This window comes from Stegostoma tigrinum, chromosome 5 (genome assembly GCF_030684315.1).
Source record: "Stegostoma tigrinum isolate sSteTig4 chromosome 5, sSteTig4.hap1, whole genome shotgun sequence".
NCBI lineage: Eukaryota > Metazoa > Chordata > Chondrichthyes > Orectolobiformes > Stegostomatidae > Stegostoma > Stegostoma tigrinum.
In genome coordinates, this window is record NC_081358.1 from 13,190,282 (window position 1) to 13,204,043 (window position 13,762).

Consider the following 13,762-nt stretch of genomic DNA (forward strand, 5'->3'; position numbering starts at 1 on the left):
CTGCAGGTCTCACAGCATACGTGGAGAGAAATCAAAGTTGATGTTTCGGGTCAAGTGACTGTTCCTCAGAATTGATGGTAGCTTAGAAAGTGTTGGTTTATACATGGAAGATGGAGTGAGGAGCGGATGTAAGGAGTAAACGATAGGGTGGGATAGAGCCCAAAGAGAGAGACAACAACGGTTGGACGACAAATGATTGGATAATCACTGCGCAGTTGTTCTTCGGGAGAGCATTTATTGCCCATCCCTAATTGCCCAGAAGGCAGTTATAAATTAACCATATTGCTGTCGGTTTGGGGTCGCATGTAGGCTGAACCAGGTAAGGGTGACAGATTTCCGTCTCTAAAGGACATTAGTTTTCCAATAAATAACAATGGATTCATGGTCACCATCAGACTCTTTAATTCCAGATTCTTCTTGTTGAATTCATATTCCACTTTCTGCTATGATGGGATTTGAACCCATGTCCCCAGAACATTAGCTAAGTTTCTGGATTAATGGTCCAGCGATAATAGCACTAAGTCATTACCTCCCCCTTGAAATGCAGTTTAAGCAAAGCTCAGGAAACCTGACATGATCTGATTTGCACAATCCATTTTCACTTCCCCCATCACGTGCCTACAAGATGCTCCTTCAGCAGCACGTTACATACCCACAATCTTCATTGCCTAGGAAAGCAAAGACATCATAGCAGCACCATCACCTACAAATGCCCCTCCATTCTGAGTTAAATTTTATAGATATTATTTCATTGTTTTTCGGTCAAAGTCCTGCAGTACTCCTTTGCAGTATTGTGTTGTGTATCCATAACACAGACTGCAGTGGTTCATGACGGTGGCTCACTACCACCTTACTGAGGGCAATTATAAAAAAACTTTAATGTTGGTCTATCTAACAATGTTCACAAAATTTATTCCCACGAATAAGTAAACAGGAAAATGCATTAATGATTCTAATGTATGATGAGATTTGCAAGACAATACCAAAATAGGAAGTACATTACAAATAATGGAAGAGAATCCTATAAAGCATTAATAAGATTGTGGAATGTGCAAATACATAAATGAAATACAACCATCAGTAAGTGAAGTGATACATTTTGACTTCTCAGTAGTAAATATTATCGATGATATTAGGCAGATTTGCTAAGGTGCTGTCTACCAACAGTTAAAACAAGTTATTGCAAGTTTAGGAACTGCAGATTCTGGAGAATCTGCGATAACAAGGTGTCGAGCTGGATGAACACAGCAGCTCGAGGAGCAAGAAGGCTGACGTTTCGGGCCTAGACTCTCCTTAAATTATTGCAGGGTATTTTAAACTTGTAATTTTGAAGGTTTGGTACATGATATATATGAACAGGCTGTTTCTTGTGGTTCAGATTTGAACTGAAAATTGCTCGATTAAGCCATAATTTTGTCATTACCCTAATATATAGAGAAAAGAATTTTTGATGTTTTTTTCTGTCTTCAATCTGATTTCAGGATTTAAAATTAATTCATTTTGTCTCCTGATTTACAAAACATAATGTGAATTCAAATGTGTTTGAACTGTTGTTGCAATCTTCTCCATGTTATAAGTTAAATGTGATATTGATTTCTAAAGAAAAAAATGACCTAACTCTTACAGTCAGTGTCAATGCTGCATGCATTGGCACTGCCCAAAAAGATCTCTACAGCCAAAGCCTTTACAATTTTTCAGCCATATCAATGGATCCTGGCTGAAGAATTGAAGGGTCAGGCACAAGAGAGATGGAAGAAGGTAGGATATGCCCCTTTTCACAAGCGTAGCTGCCGTTTCCAGGTATGTTTTTAAAGGTCTAAAAGTTTTTCAGTTCATGAATGTGTAAGTGGGTAGTTGGATTGGCATGGGGAGGGATTAGTCTCTTCTGATGCGTGTTTGCTTGGGAGAAGTACAGTATAATTGGGCCTAGAATGGGGTATGCATGCCAGTTTGGAGGGGTAATTAAAGAGTGCAGATTCTGTTTCGATGCTAAGTTGAGTTTCATTGGCTAATTGTTGAGTTAGATCAGATATCAATGTGTGTAGCATTTCCCAAGGTAAGTATGCGGGTAAGTCCCATTTATCTGGTTTAAATCTCTTTCCTGAGCTCAAGATTAGAGGCATTCACAGAAGATTCCAGTTAAAAAAATCAACCCAGATGAAGTTTAAACTTTTCTCAGGCAATTGCAGCAAATTTTTGTAATGTAGGAGGTTCACAGGGTCCTGATACTCACCTGCCAACTCTCATCCCATTTCCAACAGTCCAGAGACTTTGAAGATTTAGGTGTATTTTAAGAGTAATAATTTAATTGGAGGCAAGTAACCAAGGAGTCAATAACTTTGAATTATGAAGATGAAATATCAATCCAAATTGTAACCATGTTTTTTAATGTTGAAGAATGGATATTTGTAACCGAATTATAAAACGTTATAGTAAGAACAACAGGCATTTTGGCCTGTCATATTTGCTTCCTTGGGTGTTTGTGACAAAGATGAAAATATCAACTGTACATAAACTAATTTGTTTTATTCACATCTTGCATGTAAGTGCATTCAAAGGAGTGAAAAATTCTTTATACGGTTTCATTTCCTGCTGATGGACTGTTTTAAATCTATGATTGTGTCAATGTCTTTTGGAACCTAATTTATGTCACTGATAAGCAACAGCCTGTGGTTAATTCTATGTTTAATCAGTTATTGTTGTATTAAGAAAATAGTTGACTGTTTCATCTGCATTACTTGAGTTATGTATAAGTAAGATTGCATTAAGATTACATTTTTTTAAAAAAAGTCATGGCTTTGAGATCTAGTGTGGTACAAGCATGATCTACAGATTTTGAAAATTATTTGAGAGAAAGATGTTTCAAGCTGTACAAGTATTAACTAATTGGCACTCAAAGGAATCGTGGTCATTGCAACTGTCTCTCTGAAAATTATAATGTGCTGTTAGTTTTGGAGGATTTATTAAACAGTGCAGATTATTGCAGTGTTGTTTCCATATTGCATTGCTACAATTGTTAGAATTTCCCAATGGGAATTTTCATTTATTTCCTGTTTTAATTAATTTAGATCTGAAATTTGCACTTCGTGCAGGAACATCGTGCTGCAGGGTCTAATTATAGACTCTTTGATTCATCAAATGTTTTTTATTTTTTTGAAAAGTTGTTAAAAATTAACCAACTTCATAGATGGTACATTTCTCATATTTATGCACTCGTAAGACATATTAGCCCAGTTACATTGATATTTCAATAGGATCCAAGGATCAATCTTTTCCAAAAGAAACCTACACGTTGAGAAGAAAAACTGATGTAAAATCCATCCTCTGTCAGTCATAAGGTTGTGGATATCAACCAGATTGTTGCATCTTCTTTTCATTCAAGAAAGTACTTTATTCTCTCCTAATGAAGTACCAGAACAAGATCCAGTTTACATCGGAAATTTATGCCCACATCCTACAGTTGAATAGTTCATTCTTAAAATAAGAAGTCTTTGTTTAGACCCCTATGTGGGGCCATATTTCCTGGCTGGAAACTACGAACTGGATTTAAAAAATATTTTTTTTAAAAAGCTGAGGTACCATTTCACTGGCTTGAAACTGCAAGGTGATATTGAAGACCTACCACTATAACTTCTGAACTTACTGAAAGTGGCTTGACCAAACCTATGTCAGGCTTTAAAAAGGGTTAAGCAACTTGCTTTCAACCAATGGATGTTTAAAGTGGATCCCACTTATTTGAATCACAGCAAAATGATTCTCCTCAGAGTTCAAAAACTCATAAAGATGCATGTGAGGAACTAAGCAAGACAAGCAACCATCTATGAATTAACACTTGGATCCCTAACTGAATGTAAAGCAGTTTGTACAGATTATGGAGATATGGGAATGATTTAGGTTAAACCAAAGCATATTCAGAAGTAAAGGGAAGTAATAAAGGGAAAAACAAATCAATCTCCCACTTTAAAAGGAACAAGATAGTAAACCAGTGGGGGCCTACGCAATATGTTTTCACTGTGAGAAACCTGGACAACTGAGAAAATTGTTGGCATCCCCATAAAAAAACAAATGGGCTGCTGTGGGAAGGCATGATGCTTTATCTTATGGTTTTTTTTGCTGTGTGAGTCACATCAAGTTTGGTGTAATTCTTGCAATGATGGGGAAGACGATTGCCTAGTGGTATTATCACTGGGCTGTTTATCCAGAATCCTAGGGAGTGTTCTGGAGACCTGGGTTCACATCCTGCTATGGCAGATCGTGGAATTTGAAATCATTGAAAATCTGCAAATAAGAGTCTGATGATGTCCATGAATTAATTGTCGATTTTCAGAAGAACCCATCTGGTTCACAACTGCCCTTTTAGGGAAGGAAACTGCCATCCTTACCTGGTCCAGTATACGTATGACACCACACCCATTGCAATGTGGTTCACTTTTAACTGCTTTCTGGACATCCAGGCATGGGCAGTAAGTGCTGGCCCAGCCAGTGACGCGCTCATGCCATGAATACAAAACAAAAGCAAGTTTTCTTATCACTTTCATTGACATTTCAGCCCTCACGGTGAATATCATGGCCAACTTTTGCCCCATCTTACCAGTGCCATTCCTGAAGCAACTCACTAGGCACTCTAGATCCTGGAATAAATTGGCAACCCTGGCACCAGCACCCTACTTAACATCATTGTGCACACAGACAAACGTTCAATCTGCCCTGAATAGTTGCTGACATTTGCCTCAGGCATAGCTGACAAAGTGAAATCAGCACTCGTTTGGTGGGCATAGCTCCCGTTTGGTAGGGTGGTGCAGAAGCTGGACTTCTGTTCCCCCAGAGCCAGCAGTGGAGGCCTCAACACCAGACCATACCAGCCTGGTCTGAGAACACTACCTGGGTTGAAGTTGTCTCTGTCACCTGGGTGAATGTCCAGTGCTCTAAGAAGGAGGTCAGTGTTCTTCTCCACCCCAGAAGTTGGGATTTTACGCTGTATAAGTACGACAGCTTTAAACGTCCTGTATGTCGAGATGGACAAATGCTTAAACCTTTCCAATAAGAGAGATCCACCCACTGCTGCTTGACATTGTGATCTTACTAACACTGAATCTGCCAATATCAACATCTTGGGAGTTACCATTGACAAGAAACTCAACTGGAATCACCAGATAAACACAGTGGCTAAAAGAGCAGGTCAGAGGCTTGGAAAGTGGTGAGTAACTCACCTTGATTCCTCACTTGCCAGGGTGAGTACAGCTCCAGCATCACTCAAGAGGTTTGATGCCACTTAGGACAATGCAATCCACTTCCCCAAAGCTCAATAGCAGCAGTGTACCGCCTACAAGATGCACTGCAGAAATTCACCAAAGATCCAGAGACAATACCTTCCAAGCGTACGATCACTTCCACCTAGAACGACGAGGGCAATAGATACCTGGGAGCACCACCACCTGCAAGTTGCCCTCCAAACTACTCACCATCCTACCTTAGAAATATATTGCAGTTCCTTCACGGTTACATAGTCAGACCCTGGAATTACCTCCCTAAGGGCAATATGGATCAATAGACAGCACATGGACTGCAGCGGTTCAAGAAGACAGCTCAACACCACCACCACCTCAAAGCAACTAGGGACGAGCAGTAAATACTGGCCCAGCCAGGGATGCATAGGTCCCACAAGTGAATAAAGAAAGAACACTATGCCTAACTCCCCCTTGAAACCATTCAATCTCAACCGTTTGCTGTGGCAGAGAATTTCACAGAATCCTCTCACACACTGGGCGATGAAATATCTCCTGATCTCCATCCTAAATGGCCTACCTCGTATCCTTAGACTATGACCCCTTGGTTCTGAACTTCCCAGTCATTGGGAGCATCCTTCCTGCATTTATGCTGGGCATTCAGGTTACAGGTCAAACGTGTATAGCTGTTAAATGACTGTCTTGCAAATTCACAAGTGCAATTAATTTAATTGGCAGATTTTCTCACTGTCATGGAGATTCATTCAACAGTTAGCATGCTTAAATGATTGGCACATATTTTCTGCATTGGTTATTGTTTGTTGTCTTGTCTGACAGATACCTTCAACAATAAGGTCTATTAACCATGACAAAATCCTAGCACTTAAGCAACAGACACAGTTCTTATGGGATGCGTATTTTTCTTCAGTTGAGAAGATAGTATTGACTACGTTAGAAGTGAGTATGACTTGGGTTTAACATACGTCAATTTATCCTTTAATCCAATAATGAAATCTATTCTATATCTCGCAGTCTTTAGTCATAAAGGATTTCTGCGTTCTTAACTAATACTTTTTGAAGTTTTTTGATGGTGTTAATTTGAAAATTGTTTAAGTCTTTGAGTTTGGTATGGAATAGACATATTATCTGGAATTGATTTTTAGATTAATTTCTGCTTATTATGACCAAATTGTTCTTGTGTAGTTTCGCCTTAACCAGTGTAAATGCAATGTCAATAATATAAGTAGGAAGCCTGGCCAGCATCATTTCCTTGTGTATTTCTACAAAATACAAATAATTGAAAGCTTAGGTTTTGTGTGGACTGGCAGGGATGTGTGGCTAATGATATTGTGCTCCACATAAAATGTGGAATTGCATTGATGCTATAAACAGCCCTTCCAAACTTTACCCAAATGGTATTTTAATGCAGAAGATTTACAGCCCCTAAACTTTAGTGACTATGTGACAGGAATGTGCTTATGAAATTTTTGATGTAAATTCTTTATGGTTAAAATCACAATGTAAGAAGCTAAAATTGCATAGGCAATGTAATTCTCAACAGAAAGTTCATTAACCCCGATCCAAATAGGCTGACTGTGAGGGTTTTACAAGGTGAATGGCTCGGATACAATCTTATTATTTAACTAATGTGTAAAATAATCTTATTGTATAGAACCCTCAACATTCCTTGCAGTTATTAATTTCCAGTTTCAGTCTGGTATACTGTTTTTGTTGTTCGCAATATAGCCGTCTTCACAGTGGGAAGACGAAATGCAGATTGGTTGAGGGCTCTGTGAAATACTATCTTCAGTCTGCATGCATTACATTAATCTTCCAACCACCAGTCATATTAATTTGCCAGCCCAGCTAATGAAGCTCAAAGTGCAATATCTCATCTTTCAGTGACTCAGCATAGGCTTTAAAAATGTCATAACTCTTGGTTCCTTTTTTTTAAGTAGCAACTGTTGGAAATGATTCTGCTGTTGCCATTTATACCCCCTCTAGATTAGTTAGTAATTTCTTGTTTTATTGCCGTCCATCTTTACCTCACACCATCATCCCATTTGTCACTTAATCACTCCTGTTTACTACTCAATCACAGGCCTTCACTTCCGCCACAAAGCTACCACTTTCCCAATCTCTACTTCCTTAAAACTTGCTATATCTCAACTTCTTACCAGATCTGGTGAAAGGTCATTGATCTGAAATATTAATTTTGTTCACTTTCCACAGTGATGTTTGAGTGTTTCCAGTATTTTCTTTTTTATTTTGGATTTCCACCACCAGTACTATCTTCCTTTTGTAAACTGATCTAGATGACCAGAGCCTTTCTACTTACTCTAAATTATAGATTGTAGTAGTGAAAGACAACTGCTCACTGCAGTCTTCGTCTAGCCTTACTAGAGTTGCAGTCACCCTTAAAATAATGAAAAACAAAAGCAGAAGTCACGTGACACCAGGTTATAGTCCAGCAGGTTTTCTTGAAATCACAAGCTTTTGGAGCAAAGCCAATTCATCTGGTGAAGTGAGAGAGAAGCACACAGAATTTATGGGCAAATAGATCAAAAGATCATACAAATGTGGTGAATGGACTGTCTTTGCAGTTGATCAAAGGTGTTAATGGTGTGAGGAAAGTGTCAACAGCTGAATAACAGGCGAAGGATGACCTAATATCTGATTAAATGAGGCAGAAAGATAATTACAAAAAATTAAAAATAAGGTGGTGCTGGAAACAAACCAAATAACTAGAATAAAATGATAGGTATAAGAGTCACATGGTGAAGGTCTAACCAAAGTTATAAGTAATCCAAAACCCTACAACTATGCAAAATAATTTAAGTAGAGAGATCATAACAATTTTTCAAGGTGATGGTGTCAAAACAGGACAGTAAGGAAGATCTTACAGATATAGAACATTATGGTGGGGATACATGTAGCACGACATGAACCCAAGATCACGTTTGAGGCTGTCTTCATTGGTACGGAACTTGGCTACCAGTTTCTGCTCGGCGATTCTGCGTTGTTGTGTATCTCGAAGATACACACAGCCAACACACCTGGACGTCTCATAGTACCAGACAATCGGACCCAGTGCGTGAACCCCTCTGGGTATGACTCCTGATTTTGCCCACCCCAGTCCAACACCTCCACATCAAAAAACAAAGATGTGATGTGTCATCAATCAGCAGTGAGAACGTGGTTTATCTCTTCTTTTGCCGTCATGGTCTAAATTTTTACATTCCAATGGTTTCATTCGCTAACATAAATAGTTTATTTAAATATACTGGAAATTGAATCAGGAAATTTCTGGTTTAGTTTGTTGTGCTTTGCCTAATAGATTGTATAATACCCTGCAAAAACATAAATTGTTGGGAAAGCTCAGCAAGAGAAAACCAGAGTTAACATTTCGGCCTGGTGACCCTTCCTCAGAATAGTTCCTGATTTACAGTAATTGCAGTTCTTTTGGCTTTTATTTTATGTAATAGCCTATATTAGGGGTGACACAATAGCTCAATGGTTAGCACTGCTGCCTTACAGCACCAGGGACTTTGGCTCAGTACCAACCTTGGGTAACGGTGTGGAATTTGCACGTTCTCCCTGTGTATACGTGGTTCCCTCCCACAGCCCAAAGATGTGCAGGTTAGGTGGATTAGCTACGGGAATTGCTGGGTTACAGGGTTAGTGTGGCAGGGTGCACCTGTGTGGGATGCTCATCAGGGGTGTGTGTGGACTTGATGGGCCGAATGGCCTGCTTCTGCAGTCTGGGGATTATATATTGAAACGCAAGATTAAGTTGTATCATGAAAAAAATTAAAGCTTATTGTCTCTAAATTGTTACTCTTGGTACTTTACTGTAGATTTTATTGTGGTATCGTATTTTTAAGCTTCCATAATAGTGTAATTTATGATCTTCAAGCATGTATAAATGTGTTGCAATATTTATTGTAACTGCTTAGAAGTTAAATATGTTTGTGTTAGCATAACCTATGCACTTTATATGGAGTTGATCTGGAAACTAAATAAACAGGACTTGACAAGTGAATTTTGCGAAGTTAGTCACCATTAATTCTGGATTGTTTGGAAGTTATACATCCCCATTGTCATTGGGTCATAGTCTGTTAGAATTGTATGTAACTATGTATGTTTTTGATAGATAATTCAAGATCGAATTCTTAACCATATATCTCGCAATGGTTTAATTTGGAATAAACCTCCAGGAGGATTATTTAGTCAACCCCAGTATTCAACGTATCTAGGAGATTTTCCTTTTTATTATTCCTATTTGGGTAAGTAGAATGCAGAATAATTAGGCTGAAGTGAAAATATTTTTGAATATTAATATGCTGGTAACCTTTCATATGTTGAATCCTTTTTTTCTACAAATATGTTGACAGCACATTTATATATTTACAATGCAAGGCTTTGGCCATATGTTAGAAACAATACAGTTGAACCTCCGTTGTTGGATTGCTTCCTTGTATGGAAATAGTAGAGTATGCAAACATGCCGATGTGAAATTTCTCTACTGACTGATTCTGTGCTGATATAGTTGTGGAAGAATTTTATAAATGCAACAATAATTACAGTAGTTGTCTTTTGCTTTTGATTTTTGATTTTGCTGGATACAATCCAACTTTGGGTCAAGCATTTACTGGAAAATATTTATTGACTCATTTTTAGAATGACAACTGTAAAGTTGGTATCCTCATTCTATTGTTTTTTACAAATGAAGCTACAGTAATGCAGATGAGTGATTTTATTACAATTTTTACTTTTTCATAGCTTTATTTAAAATTTCAAAAGAAAATAACATTTAGTGTACATATTACTATTGATTTTCAAACTTTATGGGTGGAGATATTGTATAACTTTCAAATTGGCTCAAATTTCTGATAATTTGCACCACTACACATTGCCCTCATAAAACCGGTAACTCATTGTTAACCACCACATGACTTTCAAGAAATTGCTGCATTTGTCATTACTTAAGAACTATATATGCCCCAGAAGGTTAGGGCTGATACCTAACAATAGAAGAACCCTTATTGTAGTCATAGAACGGTGGGTACAGGAACGGGCTCTGTTGTTGTAAACAAAATCCTGTCTGTCTGCATGTGTTCCCTATCTAAATGTCTCTTAAACATTGCTATCACATCTGTTTCTACGACCTTCCTTGGCAGCATGTTCCAGGCTCCTACCATCCTCTGTCTTTAAAAAAAACTTGTTTGGCACATCTCCTGTAAACTTTCCCCCTCTCACCTTGAGTCTGTGCCTCCTAGTCATTTCCACCCTGGGGAGAAAGGACTCCCAACTACGCACCCTATCCATGCCTCTGATAATTTTATATATTTTCATCAGGTGTTCCCCCCCCGCCCACCCCCCAACCCCAATCCTCCGAAGCTCTCTTGTTAATAATCAACATTATCTAACTTTTCCTTACAGTTAATACATTCTAACCTTGACAACACCCTGTTAAACCTCCTTTGCACATCCTCCAAAGGCTCCATGTCCTATAGTGTGGCATCCAGAGCAACACACAATGCTCCAGATAATACCTAGCGCAAATTTTATACAATTGCAATATATGACTTGCCAACTTACTGATGAAGGAAAACATGCTGTATGTTTGCCTTACCACCTGATCCACTTGTGCTCCCACTGTCAGGAAGCTCTGAACTTGCACTCCAAGATCCCTCTTTACATCTGTGTTCCTAGGGGTCCTGTTATTTGCTATTGCATTTGGCCTCCAAATGCATCACCTCTCAATTGTCTGGATTAAACTCCATCTCCATTTCCATCTCCATTTCTCTATCCAGTTTTCTGATTGATCTGTTTATTTTCACTTCTTTCTGCATCTTGATCGAAATTAATTTTTGTTTACTTTTATTTATTTTTTGTGCCTAATTTCCCCTACTTTCTTCTCTGACACGCTTGTTTCTTTCTCAGTCATGTGACAACTTAACATTTCAGTGTTCACCGGGGCCTAATTGACCTTGCCGCACTATTATCAGCTCCAGTGTCAGCAATTTCCAGTGCGGAAAGTTCTTTTTGGCTGTTGCTGAGCGGAAACAGTCTAATTAATGGAACATGCAATGAGGATCTCGGCTTAAATGTGGGATTTGTATTAGAATTCTGATTATGAATGGTAGTGTGTTTTATGATATGTTTTAGAGAACTGTGTAGCCTATATTGTCAAACACACTACCTGGTTAAGTACCTGTCTTAGATTTCCGTCCAGTGTAAGCAGCTTAAATAATTTTTAATAGTTTTATGGACTCAATTACTGATCTTTAACCACCTTCTGTGTTTTTGGTTTTTAGGTATAAAGCCTTCAGCTAAGTTTACTGCCGTCATCCATGCCGTGACTCCGCTGGTTTCGCAGTCACAGCCAATATTAAAGCTCCTAGTAGCTGTTGCTAAGTCCCAATATTGTGCCCAGGTAAATTATCCATCTTTTTCTGTTCCATAGGTGATAAAACGTTTCTTAAAGACTGTGGAGATTGGTGTTTTTAAAATCTCTTGCCAAATTTCTTCCCTGCTGTCTGGAAGGCACACTTGCTGTAGTTCACATGTCAATGATCTTACTGGCACCTCATCAAATTAGCTGTATGCAAGATATTTAATGGCGGATGTCAACAAGTACCTGTCGCTGGTGTTTTTACAGTATTTGGGGTTAAAACATAATCAACAATTGGAATATGGGATGATTTTGCATTCTTTCCTTATCTTTATTACCATAGTATGCAAAATTAAACTGAAATTATGACACGACTGTGCGTTTAGTGTCGTAGAGATATACAGCACGGAAACGCACCCTTTGGCCCAACTCATGCATGCTGACCAGATATCCTAGGTAAACCTAGTTCCAGTTGCCAGCATTTGGCCCAGATCCTTCTCAACACTTCCTATGCATGTACTCACCCAGATGTCTTTTAAATGTTGTAATTGTACCAGCCTCCACCACTTCCTTTGGCAGCGAGTTCCAAGCTTGCATCGCCTCTGCATGAAAACATTGCCCCTTGGGTCCGTTGTGTATCTTTCCCCTCTCATCGTAAACCTATGCCTGCAGTTTTGGAAACCTCCCCCCCACCCCCCCAAACAGATCTTGCCTATTTACGCTTTCCATACTCCTCATGATTTTATAAATTTCTGTAAGGTCAGCCTCCGATTCTCCAGGCAAAATAGTTCCGGCCTATTCAGCTCAAAACTTCCAACCCTGGCAACATCAACATAAATCTTTTCTGAACGTTATGTAGTTTCACAACATCCTTCCTATAGGAGGGAGACCATAACTTCACATGGTACTCCAAAAGTAGCTGAAATAAGGTCCTGTACAGCTGCAACATAACCTCCTGACTCCTATACCCAATGTGCTGACCATTAAAGGCAAACATACTGAATGCCACCTTCAATATCCTATCTACCTGAGACTGCACTTTCAAGGAACTATGAACCTGCACTTAAAGGTCTCTTTATTTAGCAACCCTCCCCAGGACGTTACCATTAAGTTTAGGTGCTCCTTTTGAATTGAAATTGTTTTACCTGAAATGTTAGTCTAATAACTCTATGTTCATCAAAGTATTGTCAAGATATATTTATAAGTAGAAGTTTGAGAAATGTTAAAGTATTGTCAAAGTAAAATTAATGACGATCCTTTTGAAGTCAGTAGTTGTGTTGTCAATGAATAATTAACGAAATAGAGCATTTTAATTGGCACAAACATAAAGACAGTGTAAGTTTTGTACATTAATCCCAATTTTTGGCTGTTTGTAGGTTATTGTGTTATGGGACTGTGACAAACCTTTGCCAGCCAAACATCGGTGGCCCTCCACTGCTGTCCCTGTATTGGTAATCGAAGGGGAAAATAAAGTAAGTTTACTTAGATTGCACTCTTTAGTCTCCAAAATAGTTCAATTCATTGTGAACTGTGTGTTGACAGTGGGAGAGTGCACATAGTGTTTGCAGACTTCAATAACTTTATGTACTTCTGAATATAGCTTTGACATATTGCCAAAAAAAATTGCAGGCATTTAAAACAAAAAGGCACTCACGTCAGATTAAAGTATATTCACATTTTTGCTGATAGATTTTCAACTGTTTGCCAATATTTTTCACTGTCTGAACCCACATAACGAGTCTGACTCTCAGGTTTTTATACATAGTATCCAATGAGGGTCAATGTATTCCAAAAAAAAATTGGATAACATTGTGCCCAATAATTTGAATTCCGTTAATATTTATGGTTTCTAGGATCTGTGTCCTGTGTAATTTGTAACAATGAGAGACATTACTGCACATAAGTGTTTATTTTTAAATTAATTGTTTGAATGGGCTTTTATAGATGTTAACTGTGGGTAGATCTTTTTAATCATTTGCGCCATGGCTGCATTGAGTGTCTTGGCTCATGGGGGGGCTTTCGTTAAAAATTAGTTCAAGCTGTGGCTGCCTTGAAAATACGCAATCCAGTTGAGTGAATCGGTAACATTCAAGCTGTTACTATCAACTAAACAGTTGAGTTTAAATTCTAAGCACAGACT

The 13,762-nt window shown here is 38.4% G+C and overlaps 1 protein-coding gene across 1 annotated transcript in view; it reads left to right on the plus strand.

Moving 5' to 3' along the window:
• Positions 1-13,762, plus strand: part of ext1b (exostosin glycosyltransferase 1b) — a 174,403-nt gene that overhangs the window by 119,124 nt on the left and 41,517 nt on the right. The window contains exons 5-8 of the mRNA XM_048528949.2: positions 6,063-6,182; positions 9,379-9,511; positions 11,546-11,664; positions 12,999-13,094. Coding sequence (XP_048384906.1) covers positions 6,063-6,182; positions 9,379-9,511; positions 11,546-11,664; positions 12,999-13,094 — 468 coding nt within the window. The remainder of the gene's footprint in view (positions 1-6,062; positions 6,183-9,378; positions 9,512-11,545; positions 11,665-12,998; positions 13,095-13,762) is intronic.